The sequence below is a fragment of the Procambarus clarkii genome, chromosome 48 (genome assembly GCF_040958095.1).
Source record: "Procambarus clarkii isolate CNS0578487 chromosome 48, FALCON_Pclarkii_2.0, whole genome shotgun sequence".
In the NCBI taxonomy this organism is placed as follows: Eukaryota; Metazoa; Arthropoda; class Malacostraca; order Decapoda; family Cambaridae; genus Procambarus; species Procambarus clarkii.
The window spans coordinates 30779987-30794404 of NC_091197.1; the positions used below are offsets into that span (position 1 = coordinate 30779987).

Here is a 14418-nt window from a genome sequence, read left to right on the forward strand (position 1 = left end):
TCCTCCAGGGTGCTGTGCATGCTCCAGTACTCAGTCCCCCAGGGTACTGTGCTTGCTCCAGTATTCTCTCATCCTCATATCATACATAGATAAGGACACAAACTACAGCACTGTATCATCCTCTGCAGATGACACCAGGATTTATATGAGAGTAGACAACATAGAAGACATGGCAAACCTTCAAATTCAAATACATATAAAGAAAACAATATTAATATTAGAACAAAATATAAAAAATATTATAAATACACTCGTCTCGTGCGACCAAGACAGGAGCTGCCAACAGTCGCAAACTCATGAACCTTTTCCAGTTTCTAGTGTCGTAAGGCACAGTTCCTTCAGGCGCTCTTCATACCCCAATCCTCGTAACTCTGGGACAAGCCTCGTCGCAAACTTCTGAACCTTTTCCAGTTTCTTTATGTTTTTCTTCATGTGGGGACTCCATGATGGGGCTGCATACTCTAAGGCTGGTCTCACGTTGGCAGTGTAAAGCGCCCTTAAAACCTCTTTTCCTAGGTTTCTGAATGATGTTCTAACTTTTGCCAGTGTAGAGCACGCTGCCGTCGTTAGCACCAGAGTACGCTGCCCTCGGGATCCTATTTATATGTGCCTCAGGAGATAGATGAGGTGTTACCTCCACTTCCAGGTCTCTTTCTCGAGTCGTCACAGGTAGGTAGTAGATACAGGGCGTTCTCGGGTGCCCTCAGGTGCTCTCTGGTGCCCTCTGGTGCCCTCTGGTACCCTCTGCTGCCCTCTGGTGACCTCAAGTGCCATCAGGTGCCCTCTGGTGCCTTCAAGTGCCCTCAGGTGCCCTCTGGTGCTCTCTGGTGCTCTCAGGTGCCCTCTGGTGCCCTCAGGTTCCCTCTGGTGCCCTCTGGTGCCCTCTGGTGCGCTCAAGTGACCTCTGGTGCCCTCTGGTGCCTTTAAGTGCCCTCAGGTGTCGTCTGGTGCCCTCGGGTACCCTCAAGTGCCCTCAGGTGCTCTCTGGTGCCTTCAGGTGCCCTCTGGTGCCCTCAGGTGCCCTCTGTTGCCCTAAGGTGTCCACTGGTGCCCTCAGGTGCCCTCTAGTGCCCTCAGGTGCCCTCAGGTGCCCTCAGGTGGTGTCAGGTGTCCTCTGGTGCCCTCAGGTGCCCTCTAGTGCCCTCAGGTGCCGTCTGGTGCCCTCAGGTGCCCTCAGGTGCCCTCTAGTGCCCTCAGGTGCCCTCAGGTACCTTCAAGTGCCCTTGGGTACCCTCTAGTGCCCTCTGGTGCCCTCAGGTGCCCTCAGGTGCCATCAAGTGCCCTCAGGTGCCCTCCAGTGCCCTCAGGTGGTGTCAGGTGTCCTCTGGTGCCCTCAGGTGCCCTCTGGTGCCCTCAGGTTCCCACTGGTGCCCTCAGGTGCCCTCTAGTGCCCTCAGGTGCCCTCAGGTGCCCTCAGGTACCCTCTAGTGCCCTTGGGTACCCTCTAGTGACCCCAGGTGTCCTCTAGTGCCCTCTGGTGCCCTCAGGTGCCCTCTAGTGCCCTCAGGTGCCCTCAGGTGCCCTCTAGTGCCCTCAGGTGCCCTCTAGTGCCCTCAGGTGCCCTCAGGTACCCTCTAGTGCCCTTGGGTACCCTCTAGTGACCTCAGGTGTCCTCTACTGCTCTCAGGTGCCCTCAGGTGCCCTCAGGTGTCCTCTGGTGCCCTCAGGTGCCCTCTAGTGCCCTCAGGTGCCCTCAGGTACCCTCAGGTACCCTCAGGTGCCCTCAGGTACCCTCAGGTGCCCTCAGGTGCCCTCAGGTACCCTCAGGTACCCTCAAGTGCCCTCAAGTGCCCTCAGGTACCCTCAGGTACCCTCAGGTACCCTCTAGTGCCCTCAGGTGCCCTCCAGTGCCCTCAGGTGGTGTCAGGTGTCCTCTGGTGCCCTCAGGTGTCCTCTGGTGCCCTCAGGTGCCCTCTAGTGCCCTCAGGTGCCCTCAGGTGGTGTCAGGTGTCCTCTGGTGCCCTCAGGTGCCCTCTAGTGCCCTCAGGTGCCGTCTGGTGCTCTCAGGTGCCCTCAAGTGCCCTCAGGTACCCTCAGGTACCCTCAGATACCCTCAGGTGCCCTCAGGTACCCTCAGGTGCCCTCAGGTGCCCTCAGGTACCCTCAGGTACCCTCAAGTGCCCTCAAGTGCCCTCAGGTACCCTCAGGTACCCTCAGGTACCCTCAGGTGCCCTCAGGTACCCTCAGGTGCCCTCAGGTGTCCTCTGGTACCCTCAGGTGCCCTCTAGTGCCCTCAGGTGCCCTCTAGTGCCCTCAGGTGCCCTCAGGTGCCCTCAGGTACCCTCTAGTGCCCTCTAGTGCCCTCAGGTGCCCTCTAGTGCCCTCAGGTACCCTCTAGTGCCCTCTGGTGCCCTCAGGTGCCCTCAGGTACCCTCAGGTGCCCTCAGGTGCCCTCAGGTACCCTCTAGTGCCCTCTAGTGCCCTCAGGTGCCTTCTAGTGCCCTCAGGTACCCTCTAGTGCCCTCTGGTGCCCTCAGGTGCCCTCAGGTACCCTCAGGTGCCCTCAGGTACCCTCAGGTGCCCTCAGGTACCCTCAGGTGCCCTCAGGTGCCCTCAGGTACCCTCAGGTGCCCTCAGGTACCCTCTAGTGCCCTCTGGTGCCCTCAGGTGCCCTCAGGTGCTCTCAGGTGCCCTCTAGTGCCCTCAGGTGTCCTCTGGTACCCTACGGTGCCCTCAGATACCCTGTGGTGCCCTCTGGTGCCCTCAGGTGCCCTCAGGTGCCCTGTGGTCCCCACGCACGTGATGGTATTTGGGTGGAGCCAGGCCCCGCTCCCCCCTCCCCACCCCCCCGCTGGTCACGTGGTGCCCGCATGAGTACCAGAGAAGACGGAGCCGCTTGGGCCGCGTCAGAGGGCTGACTGCAAGAGATCTGTCGTCCCTACCTTACCTTGCCTTGAGGTTACCTTGTGGTGCTTCCGGGGCTTAGCATCCCCGCGACCCGGTCGTCGACCAGGCCTCCTGGTTGCTGGACTGATCAACCAGGCTGTTGGACGCGGCTGCTCGCAGCCTGACGTATGAGTCACAGCCTGGTTGATCACGTCCTCACCAAGTACTCATTAAGTTCTCAGTATTCACAGATTTCAAACTCTTCTTTGTCTCTTAAGGTTGTGTTTGGTGACTGGGGATCAGATGAGGCTTTGTCACTTATATAGCCATACTGCCCGGCTCCGTAAGCCATATTGGTGCTCTCTCCACAGAGCATTCTCTCTCTCTCTCTTATGTCATATACACTGATGGTTCCCTACACAGCCCCACGGGTGCAGCTGGAAGTGCAGTTGTTCTGACAATGGGCGATGGCTTGTACTTTGAGTGGGGAGTCCGTATAAACAACTGGGCCTCTACCCTTCAGACTGAACTATTTGCCTTGATCCTTGCACTGAAATGTGTACAAGTCTCCAACCTTGATACATTAATTGTGACTCTTTATCATTCTTAAATGCTCTCAACTCTTTAAGACACAACTGTAACATGCTCGTGTCTGAAGCTAGACACAAATACAACAAAATTATTAATGAAGGTAACAGAGTCCATTTCATGTGGTCTCCATCTCATGTTGGCCTCCGAATGCATGATAGAGCTGATAAGTTAGCCAAAGAATCTGCCTTTAAAGGAGCCGTTGAGTGTAACCTTGGATTGTCAATGAGCAATCTGAGAGCAGCAATACACCGAGAACTTCAACAAGATCTTGTAGATCTGAGGCAAAGTGAAATTGACACCAGTAATTCCATCTATCATCATACTATCATGCAAGAGGAGCCACACATCTATGGTTCATCCAATAAAATCAGCAGACTTCTAGATGTTACTACTGCTCGGCTTAGACTCGGTTACAAGTATCTCTGGGAATTCTCATTATCTGCTGATGTAGACCTGACCAAATGTAAACTGTGTCAACAAAATTATTCGCACACCCTCCGTCACTATGTGATGGAGTGCGAAAAGATACGTGAATTCAGAGATAATTCTATAACCAATGTTCCAACGATGTGTAAATATTTCTTTCAAAATGATCTGCTACCAGAAATTTTAGCCAAATATCCCCAGTTTGCTAACTGTAGGTAGTAACTAAGTGATTGTAACCTATCCACCGCTGCTCACTGGATGGGGGGCGGTGTAACCTATCCACCGCTGCCCACTGGATGGGAGGCGGTGTAACCTATCCACCGCTGCTCACTGGATGGGGGGCGGTGTAACATATCCACCGCTGCCCACTGGATGGGAGGCGGTGTAACCTATCCACCGCTGCTCACTGGATGGGGGGCGGTGTAACATATCCACCGCTGCCCACTGGATGGGAGGCGGTGTAACCTATCCACCGCTGCTCACTGGATGGGGGGCGGTGTAACCTATCCACCGCTGCCCACTGGATGGGGGGCGGTGTGCAGAACAAACATATCAATTGTGACACTCGTTCTCCACATATGTCAGTTGCTTAATTTGGAAACTGTACTTGTGATCGATCTCGAACCCATTGATGATGTGACGATGTGTATTGATTTTTTTTAACTAGTTCATCAAGATTATAACTTGGTTAGCTAAATGAATTGTGGGGTTCAGTCCCTGAGCCCATTATGTGCCTCTGTAACCCTTTCCACTACCGCCCACAAGATGGGTATGGGGTCCACTACCGCCCACAGGATGGGTATGGGGTCCACTACAGCCCACAGGATGGGTATGGGGTCCACTATCGCCCCACAGGATTGGTATGGGGTCCACTACAGCCCACAGGATGGGTATGGGGTGCATAATAAATAAACTAAAATTGGTGCGTTTTTAGGTAATTCTCTCACGAATGCACAGTCATGTTCGAATGTGTTCCAACATACTCTAACGCACACAAAATTATTTTCCTGTGAGTTACATTTCTATACGTGTGAATACACTAAACGTAAAAGTGTTAGTTGTTTCTGCCCACGCTGTTACAATATTAGAAAATTTCATCGAGGATTGGTCGAGTTATTATCTTAGGAAATTATATAAAATTTTCTGAAACACCCTGTATAAAGGGCCACCATCTCCAGAGGCTTCGACGGGGACAGGAAGCCGGTGTGTTGACAAAGGTTTCCCCATTATCACTTAAAAGATTTAGCAAATAAATTTTAAGTACATTACTGTCTTGGCATTTAGAGATTCTGCGGGTAGGCTGTTCCCTGGGATTATAACACTGGGTGAACAAACACTTCCCGTTCTCAGTCCAACACTGTGGCTTGTTGAACTTGGAACTGTTGATCCTTGTTTGTGTTACATCTGAACTTCGGAAAAAACTGTCTGGATCAACATTCTCTAAATTGTTCAGCATTTAAAGTTTCAATGAGATCCGTCGTGTCATGCCTGTTGGGCAGTGTTGTGAGCCTCGTGGCCCTCAACCCTCCCTAATACGAGAGTTGACTTAACTCTGGAATGTTTGGTCGCCGAGTTGAACAATTTCCAGATATCCTTTTACAGGTGAGGTCTCCATGCCTGGCTGCCGTCCTCCAGGTGTGGGCGAACCACTCAATAACCACTTTCTTTGTCTTGAAGTTAAAGGTTCCATTGATTATTCCTTTGCAGTTGCTTGGCTTTGTTCACAGCATCTCCCACTTGTTGTGTAACGTTCACAGCATCTCCCACTTGTTGTGTAACGTTCACAACAGCTCCCACTTGTTGTGTAACGTTCACAACAGCTCCCACTTGTTGTGTAACGTTCACAACAGCTCCCACTTGTTGTGTAACGTTCACAACAGCTCCCACTTGTTGTGTAACGTTCACAACAGCTCCCACTTGTTGTGTAACGTTCACAACAGCTCCCACTTGTTGTGTAACGTTCACAACAGCTCCCACTTGTTGTGTAACGTTCACAACAGCTCCCACTTGTTGTGTAACGTTCACAACAGCTCCCACTTGTTGTGTAACGTTCACAACAGCTCCCACTTGTTGTGTAACGTTCACAACAGCTCCCACTTGTTGTGTAACGTTCACAACAGCTCCCACTTGTTGTGTAACGTTCACAACAGCTCCCACTTGTTGTGTAACGTTCTGTGACTGGTGGATCATATCCACTTAGTCCTCTGCATTATCCACCTGCTGCATCTGTATTAGAGTTAGTCTGTGAATTTCATCACTCTTTTGAAACCTTTATATAATTCCCTAAAATTTATATAACCATTAATATATATATATATATATAAATATAAATATATATATATATATATATATATATATATATATATATATATATATATATATATATATATATATTACCTTACCATTCCAATAGTGTGAAGCATTACTCCACAAATGTAAGCTTACTCCCCTCAGCATTATGCTCAAGACGCTGTAAGTAATGGCTTTATATAATAGTGAAACACTTTAACTATTAAGTAACCACCACAATCTAATCCTTTATATATTATATAAATAATATATTAGAATTATTACTATTACTGCCAGTATTATTGTAGCGTTGTTGAGATGATAGTTGAGGTGTGCAATGTTGCGCCTACATGCAACACCTTATATGTAGGCGCCTACATGCAACACCTTATATGTAGGCGCCTACATGCAACACCTTATATGTAGGCGCCTACATGCAACACCTTGCATCAACACAATCCACCGGCCAATGCAAGTTGCACAAGTAGGAGTTGCAGAACAACAACAAAAAGCCCACCAAACCCTTGGAGACCTCACCTCACCGTCAAAACCATATCTGATCTGGAAAAACAACAACAGAGTTGCAGAAATGATGACAATTGAACAATTAGATCAGCTCTACACTGATGGGTAAACTAATCCTGTCAATGGCAAGGCTGGTGCAGCATACACGGTAATTACGAATAATGCCTTTCAACGCAGAAATGAAGAAGCGCGTATTGAGAACTATGCCTCTTCAACGCAAGCGGAGCTAACTGCCATTGTTATGGCGTTAAGATTCCTTGAACGAAACACTAATGGCGCACTGATCTGCACTGATTCAAAAGCAGCGTTACAAAGCCTAAGTGAAAATCGGGAAGAAAATCCTGCGATAGTTGCTGAGATCAAGAAAGCTGTGAGGGAACTAACCAACCAGAGAAGAGTCGTCAAGTTCCTGTGGATCCCCTCCCATGTTGGAATATGTGGGAGTGAACGAGCAGATGTGCTGGCTGCTGAAGGCACCGAAGGAGACCATATTGAATACTTCATACCCAAGACTCTTCTACAAATTAGAGGTATTGTCAGGCAACATCACCGTGACAAGGTAACTGAGGAAAGGAGGATAGAAGCACAAACCAGTGAATCTGTACGATGGTACAACATGGTTGCAGCTGGAAATCCCAATCATTATGGCCGAAGAGGAGGTGGTCGTGGGAGAGAATCAGTAATAACACGAATCCGTGTTATATGGATACATGTAAGACGGATTATCATATGTATTCTTATATGATTCTTTCTCCGTGGATACAAGTATCCATTGGGATTCGGAATGGAAACAACTGTTGAGCAGCGGAATTGCAGAATCTGTGATAAGAGTGACGGACACTGCCTTGACCACTACCTGAGAGAATGTGAACATCTAAGAGACATTAAAAATATGTGTAGAATAATAAACCCAAAAATATTTAGGTTAGAAAAACATTATTTGCAAATATAGATACTGTTTTTTAAAAGATTTTCCAATTTTGGACCCGCAAGATAATTTTAGGTTTTTAGGGGTTGACAAATGTTAATCTTCTTGTTTGAGAAACTGTTCACTTGAGACAGTTAAGCAAGTCCCAGCTGTGTCTGGGTACAAGTGACAGGATGAACAACCCAGCGGGTTTTCTTCCTATTGGGGAGTGTTGTACATGCTGCTATGGCGGTATGTCCACTCACAAGATGAGTGGCGCTGCCCACTACTGTCACTATGGCGGTGTGTCCACTCACAAGATGAGTGGCGCTGCCCAATACTGTCACTATGGCGGTATGTCCACTCACAAGATGAGTGGCGCTGCCCACTACTGTCACTATGGTGGTGTGTCCACTCACAAGATGAGTGGCGCTGCCCAATACTGTCACTATGGCGGTGTGTCCACTCACAAGATGAGTGGCGCTGTCCAATACTGTCACTATGGTGGTGTTCACTCACAGGATGGGTGACGCTGCCCAATACTGTCACTATGGCTGTGTGTCCACTCATAGGATGAGTGGCGCTGCCCAATACTGTCACTATGGCTGTGTGTCCACTCACAGGATGAGTGGCGCTGTCCAATACTGTCACTATGGTGGTGTTCACTCACAGGATGGGTGACGCTGCCCAATACTGTCACTATGGCTGTGTGTCCACTCACAGGATGAGTGACGCTGCCCAATATTTAAAATTTAAATTCAAATTCAAATGTTTATTCAGGTAAAGTACATACATACAAGAGGTTATACAAAAATTTTATAGATAGGGCTAGTACATACAATGCCTAAAGGCACTATTACGCAAAGCGTTTCGGGCAGGAAAAACATTTAAGACTAAAACTTAATACTAATTAAGATTAAAGTATAAAATGTGTTGAGAACAAATAAGAATAAAAAAGGGGGGAACGTGGCAGAAAAAACAGCAACAATACAATTAGGTCGACAAACAGCGTTGTTTAAAATATAACAAACATGGGTTGACAATATAGGGGTAAGGTAGGTTACAGGGAATTTATTAGGTAGTGCTTAGTAAGGTATGCTGAACTCTGTAGTTACTATATGAGTACTGGAACACTTGATGATATATTGGACTTGTATCCAAGATTGATCATGTAATATATCAATCATACAATGTATATATATGATGTAACTATATAACCTGAGCTTGTAAAAGCACCTTCATCACCTTCAGTGATTAAGTGCTTAATTGTACACTAGTTTCTTTATCAGCTACCTCACCCTGTCAGAGTAAATGAGACAAATGTATGTGAATGCATGTGTGTGTGTGTATATATGTATGTATATGTGTGTGTGTGTGTGTGTGTGTGTGTATGTATATGTATGGGTATAAAGTATATATGGAAGCTGATCAGAATTACATTTCACCGTTGTGAATGTACATTAATGACACTATGTAAAAGACACATCTAACACTTTATGTAGGGCATACGTAAATCTGTGTATCTATGTATTTACGTATGTAGGTTAGCTTAGCATTTTAAAAGCACCGAATCACCTTCTGTGGTTGGTTGAGTGTTCAATAAACCCTTGAACTATATGTTTAACACTTCTCTAACCCTGTCCATGGAGGACAGAAGAAAATGTATATATGCTGGTTAGCATTGTAAATGTGTGGCCACGTCTGTGGTAGAAAATAATAAATAAATAAAAAAAAAAAGTGCTTAGTTTTTATCTTAAACTGGTTGAGAGAGGTACAGTCTTTAACATGGTTGGGAAGGTCATTCCACATTCTGGGCCCCTTGATTTGTAGAGCATTTCTAGTTTGATTAAGTCGTACTCTTGGAATATCAAAACTGTATTTGTTTCTGGTGTGGTGCTCATGGGTTCTGTTACAACCTTCAATGAAGCTTTTAGGGTCAGGATTGGCATTACAGTTCAGCGTTTTATATATGTATAATACACATGAGAGAATGTGCAGTGACTTAATATCTAACATATTCAGAGATTTGAGTAGGGGTACCGAGTGATGTCTGGGGCCAGAGTTGGATATTGCCCTAATAGCAGCTTTGTGTTGAGTAATTTGAGGACGTAAATGATTTTGGGTAGTAGAATTCCAAGCACAAATACCATAGTTGAGATATGGATAGATGAGGGAGTAATAGAGCGTCACCAGGGCAGGGCGAGGTACATAATATCTGATCTTAGAAAGAATGCCCACAGTTTTTGATTTTTTTTTTATATATTTAGAATGTGTCCCTAGAAATTCAGCTTGTGGTCAATGAGAACGCCAAGGAATTTGACATCTATTTTGTTACAAATTTGGGTATTGTTAATCCTGAGATTTATTTGATTAGAGGATTTATTGCCAAACAAAATATAGAAAGTTTTGTCAATGTTAAGGGTGAGTTTGTTGGCAGTTAGCCGAAGATGGACTTTATTTAGCTCAGTATTCACTGTGACATTTAGAGCAAGGGGGTCAGGACTGGAGTAAATGAAGGTTGTGTCGTCAGCAAATAGAATTGGTTTGAGGTGTTGGGAGGCATTTGGAAGGTCATTAATGTAGATGAGAAAGAGAAGAGGGCCAAGTATGCTGCTCTGAGGAACACCAATGTTGATGGGTAGGGTGGGAGAAATTGAATTATTCACAGAAACATACTGGAGCCTGTCAGTAAGGTAGGATTTGAGGTATTGCAGAGAGTGTCCTCTGACTCCATAATGACGTAATTTAAGAAGAAGGTTTTGGTGGTTGACAGTGTCAAAAGCCTTACGCAGGTCCACAAATAACCCAACAGGGAACTCATTTTTATCAAGAGCTGCGTGAATCAAGTTAATCATACTAATAAGTGCATCGTTAGTGCTTTTTTTGGGGGGTCTGAAGCCATATTAACAAGAGCTAAGTATATTGTGTTTGTCTAGATAAGAGTAAAGCTGCTTGTAGATTAGTTTTTCAAATATTTTTGACAAGTTAGGCAGGATTGATATAGGTCTGTAGTTGTTAACATCTGTGAGATCGCCACATTTGTGTACAGGGGTTACTATCGCTTTTTTTAGAATATCTGGAAAGGTTTGGAGTTCAAGTGACTTGTTGAAGAGCAATGCAATAGCAGGGGCTAAAGATCTGGAGGCTTTTTTGTAAATTAAAGTTGGTATCTCCTCGAGGGCACTAGACTTGGTTTTAAAGGAAAGGATTATCTCATTGACGTCAGTGGAATTTGTAGGCTTTAGGTACAGAGACTGTGGATAGTTACCTGTAAGATAGTCCTTAACATCAGTACTGGAAGATGGTATATCATTTGCAAGGGATGACCCAATGGAAGAGAATACTGTCACTATGGCGGTGTGTCCACTCACAGGATGAGTGACGCTGCCCAATACTGTCACTATGGTGGTGTGTTCACTCTCAAGATGAGAGACGCTGCCCAATACTGTCACTATGGCGGTGTGTCCATTCATAGGATGAGTGACGCTGCCCAATACTGTCACTATGGTGGTGTGTCCACTCACAGGATGAGTGGCGCTGCCCAATACTGTCACTATGGCGGTGTGTCCACTCACAGGATGAGTGATGCTGCCCAATACTGTCACTATGGCGGTGTGTCCACTCACAGGATGAGTGGCGCTGCCCAATACTGTCACTATGGCGGTGTGTCCACTCACAGGATGAGTGGCGCTGCCCAATACTGTCACTATGGTGGTGTGACCACTCACAGGATGAGTGATGCTGCCCAATACTGTCACTATGGCGGTGTATCCACTCACAGGATGAGTGATGCTGCCCAATACTGTCACTATGGCGGTGTATCCACTCACAGGATGAGTGATGCTGCCCAATACTGTCACTATGGCGGTGTGTCCACTCACAGGATGAGTGACACTCACTATGGCGGTGTGTCCACTCACAGGATGAGTGACACTGTCACTATACCGTAGACCCGGGTCAGCTGTCCTAATCTAGCCTTTCCTGACATGACATAATCATCATAACTAAACCTATGCAGGCGATGAGTCACAATAACGTGGCTGAAGTATGTTGACCAGACCACACACTAGAAGTTGAAGGGACGACGAAGTTTCGGTCCGTCCTGGACCATTCTCATTCGACTTGAGAATGGTCCAGGACGGGCCGAAACGTCGTCGTCCCTTCAACTTCTAGTGTGTGGTCTGGTCAACATAACTAAACCTAATCTTATCGAACCTATCCGTTGTCTAATCGGCAACATTAATTCCGAAATTAAACTAAAATTATATTCGTAAGTGATCTTACCAGCCCTAAGTAATGGTTAATCAGAGTCTACCCCGAAAAGTGAGATAAAGGACGTAACTTGTTTCAATTTTCTTTATATATTAGAAGGTAAACTAAACTAACACGTTATCGTTAGTTCCCCCTCCATTGTACAACAGGAGGGGGGGAACTGTGGAACACCAGGAGAAACTGCGGTACACCAAGGGAACACTGCGGTACACCAGGGGGAACTGCGGTACACCGGGGGTGAACTGTAGTTCACCAGGGGGAACTGTGGAACACCAGGGGGGGAACTGTGGTACACCAGAGGGAAATGCGGTACACTAGGGGAACTGTAGAACACCAGGGGGAACTGTGGTACACCAGGGGGAACTGCGGTACACCAGGGGGAAAGTGTGGTACACTAGGGGGAACTGTGGTACACCTGGGGAAACTGCGGTACACCGGGGGGAACTGTAGTACACCAAGGGGAACTGTTGTACACCAGGGGGAACTGTGGTACACCAGGGGGGAACTGTGGTACACCAGGGGAACAGTAGTACACCAGGGGGAACTGTAGTACACCAGGGGGAACTGTAGTACACCAGGGGGGAACTGTAGTACACCAAGGGGAACTGTTGTACACCAGGGGGAACTGTGGTACACAAGGGGGGAACTGCGGTACACCAGGGGGAACTGTGGTACACCAGGGGGAACTGCGGTACACAAAGGAGAACTGCGGTACACCAGGGGGAACTGTGGTACACTAGGGGGAACTGTGGTACACCAGGGGGGAACTGCGGTACTCCAAGGAGGAAATGTAGTACACCAGGGGGAACTGTGGTACACCAGGGGGGAACTGTGGTACACCAGGGGGAACTGCGGTACTCCAGGGGGGAACTGTAGTACACCAGGGGGAACTGTAGTACACCAGGGGGGAACTGTATTACACCAGGGGGAACTGTGGTACACCAGGGGGAACTGTGGTACACCAGGGGGAACTGCGGTACACCAGGGGGAACTGTAGTACACCAGGGGGAACTGTGGTACACCAGGGGAACAGTGGTACACCAGGGGGAACTGCGGTACACCAGAGGGGAACTGTGGTACACCAGGGGGGAACTTTGGACCAGGGGGAACTGTAGTACACCAGGGGGAACTGTGGTACACCAGGGGAACTGAGGTACACCAGGAGGAACTGTGGTACACCAAGGGGAACTGCGGTACACCAGGGGGGAACTGTATTACACCAGGGGGAACTGTGGTACACCAGGGGGAACTGTGGTACACCAGGGGGAACTGCGGTACACCAGGGGGAACTGTGGTACACCATGAGGGAACTATGGTACACAAGGGGGGAACTGTGGTACAACAGGAGGAACTGTAGTACTCCAGGGGGAACTGTGGTACACCAGGGGGAACTGTAGTATACCAGGGGGAAACTGTGGTACACCAGGGGGAACTGTGGTAAACCAGGGGGAACTGTGGTACACCAGGGGGAATTGTGGTACACCAGGGGGAACTGTGGTACACCAGGGGAAAACTGTGGTACACCAAGGGGAACTATGGTAATCCAGGGGGAACTGTGTTACACCATGGGGGAAGTGTAGTACACCAGGGGGGAACTGTGGTACACCAGCAGGGACTGTAGTACACCAGGGGGAACTGTAGTACACCAGGGGGAACTGTAGTACACCAAGGGGAACTGTTGTACACCAGGGGGAACTGTGGTACACATGGGGGGAACTGCGGTACACCAGGGGGAACTGTGGTACACCAGGGGGAACTGTGGTACACAAATAAGAACTGCAGTACACCAGGGGGGAACTGTGGTACACCAGGGGGAACTGTGGTACACCAGGGGGGAACTGCGGTACTCCAAGGAGGAAATGTAGTACAAAAGGGGGAACTGTGGTACACCAGGGGGAAGTGCGGTACTCCAGGGGGAACTGTAGTACACCAGGGGGAACTGTAGTACACCAGGGGGAAACTGTAGTACACCAGGGGGAACTGTGGTACACCAGGGGGAACTGTAGTACACCAGGGGGAACTGCGGTACACCAAGAGGAAATGTAGTACACCAGGGGGAACTGTGGTACACCGGGGAACTGTGATACACCAGGGGGGGGAACTGCGGTACACCAGGGGGAACTGTGGTACACCATGGGGGAACTGTGGTTCACCAGGGGTGAACTGTAGTACACCAGGGGGAACTGTGGTACACCAGGGGAACTGAGGTACACCAGGGGGAACTGTGGTACACCAGGGGGAACTGCGGTACACCAGGGGGGAACTCTGGTACACCATGGGGGAACTGTGGTACACCAGGGGGGAATTGCAGTACACCAGGGTGAACTGTGGTACACCAGGGGAACTGTGGTACACCAGGGGGAACTGTGGTACATCAGGGAGAACTGTAGTATACCAGGGGAACTGTGGTATACCAGGGGGAACTATAGTACACCAGGGGAACAGTGGTACACCACGGGGAACTGTGGTACACCAGGGGGAACTGTAGTACACGAGGGGAACTGTGGTACACCACGGGGAACTGTGGTACACCAGGGGGAACTGTAGTACACCAAGGGGAATTGTGGTACACCAGGGGGGAA

General features: G+C 48.3%; 2 protein-coding genes across 2 annotated transcripts; one reads left to right on the forward strand and one right to left on the reverse strand.

Annotated features, from left to right (window-relative positions):
• Positions 1–446: 446 nt before the first annotated feature.
• On the forward strand, positions 447–2298 carry LOC123764864 (uncharacterized). The gene is made up of 4 exons (XM_069302825.1): positions 447–477; positions 647–887; positions 1058–1207; positions 1668–2298. The coding sequence occupies exons 1-4, from the start codon at positions 447–449 to the stop codon at positions 2296–2298; spliced, it is 1053 nt and encodes a 350-aa protein (XP_069158926.1).
• A 3222-nt stretch (positions 2299–5520) lies between these two features.
• Positions 5521–6033, reverse strand: LOC138351185 (mucin-19-like). The gene has a single exon (XM_069302826.1). The coding sequence runs from the start codon at positions 6031–6033 to the stop codon at positions 5521–5523; it is 513 nt and encodes a 170-aa protein (XP_069158927.1).
• Positions 6034–14418: the final 8385 nt, after the last annotated feature.

Coding starts and splice junctions, on each gene's coding strand:
- LOC138351185 (XM_069302826.1), bottom strand. CDS start 6,033: ATGATCCACCAGTCACAGAACGTTACACAACAAGTGGGAGCTGTTGTG.
- LOC123764864 (XM_069302825.1), top strand. CDS start 447: ATGGGGCTGCATACTCTAAGGCTGGTCTCAC. Junction 478..646: donor TACTCTAAGGCTGGTCTCAC/GTTGGCAGTGTA, acceptor CTCCACTTCCAG/GTCTCTTTCTCGAGTCGTCA. Junction 888..1,057: donor GTGCCCTCTGGTGCCCTCTG/GTGCGCTCAAGT, acceptor TGGTGCCCTCAG/GTGCCCTCTAGTGCCCTCAG.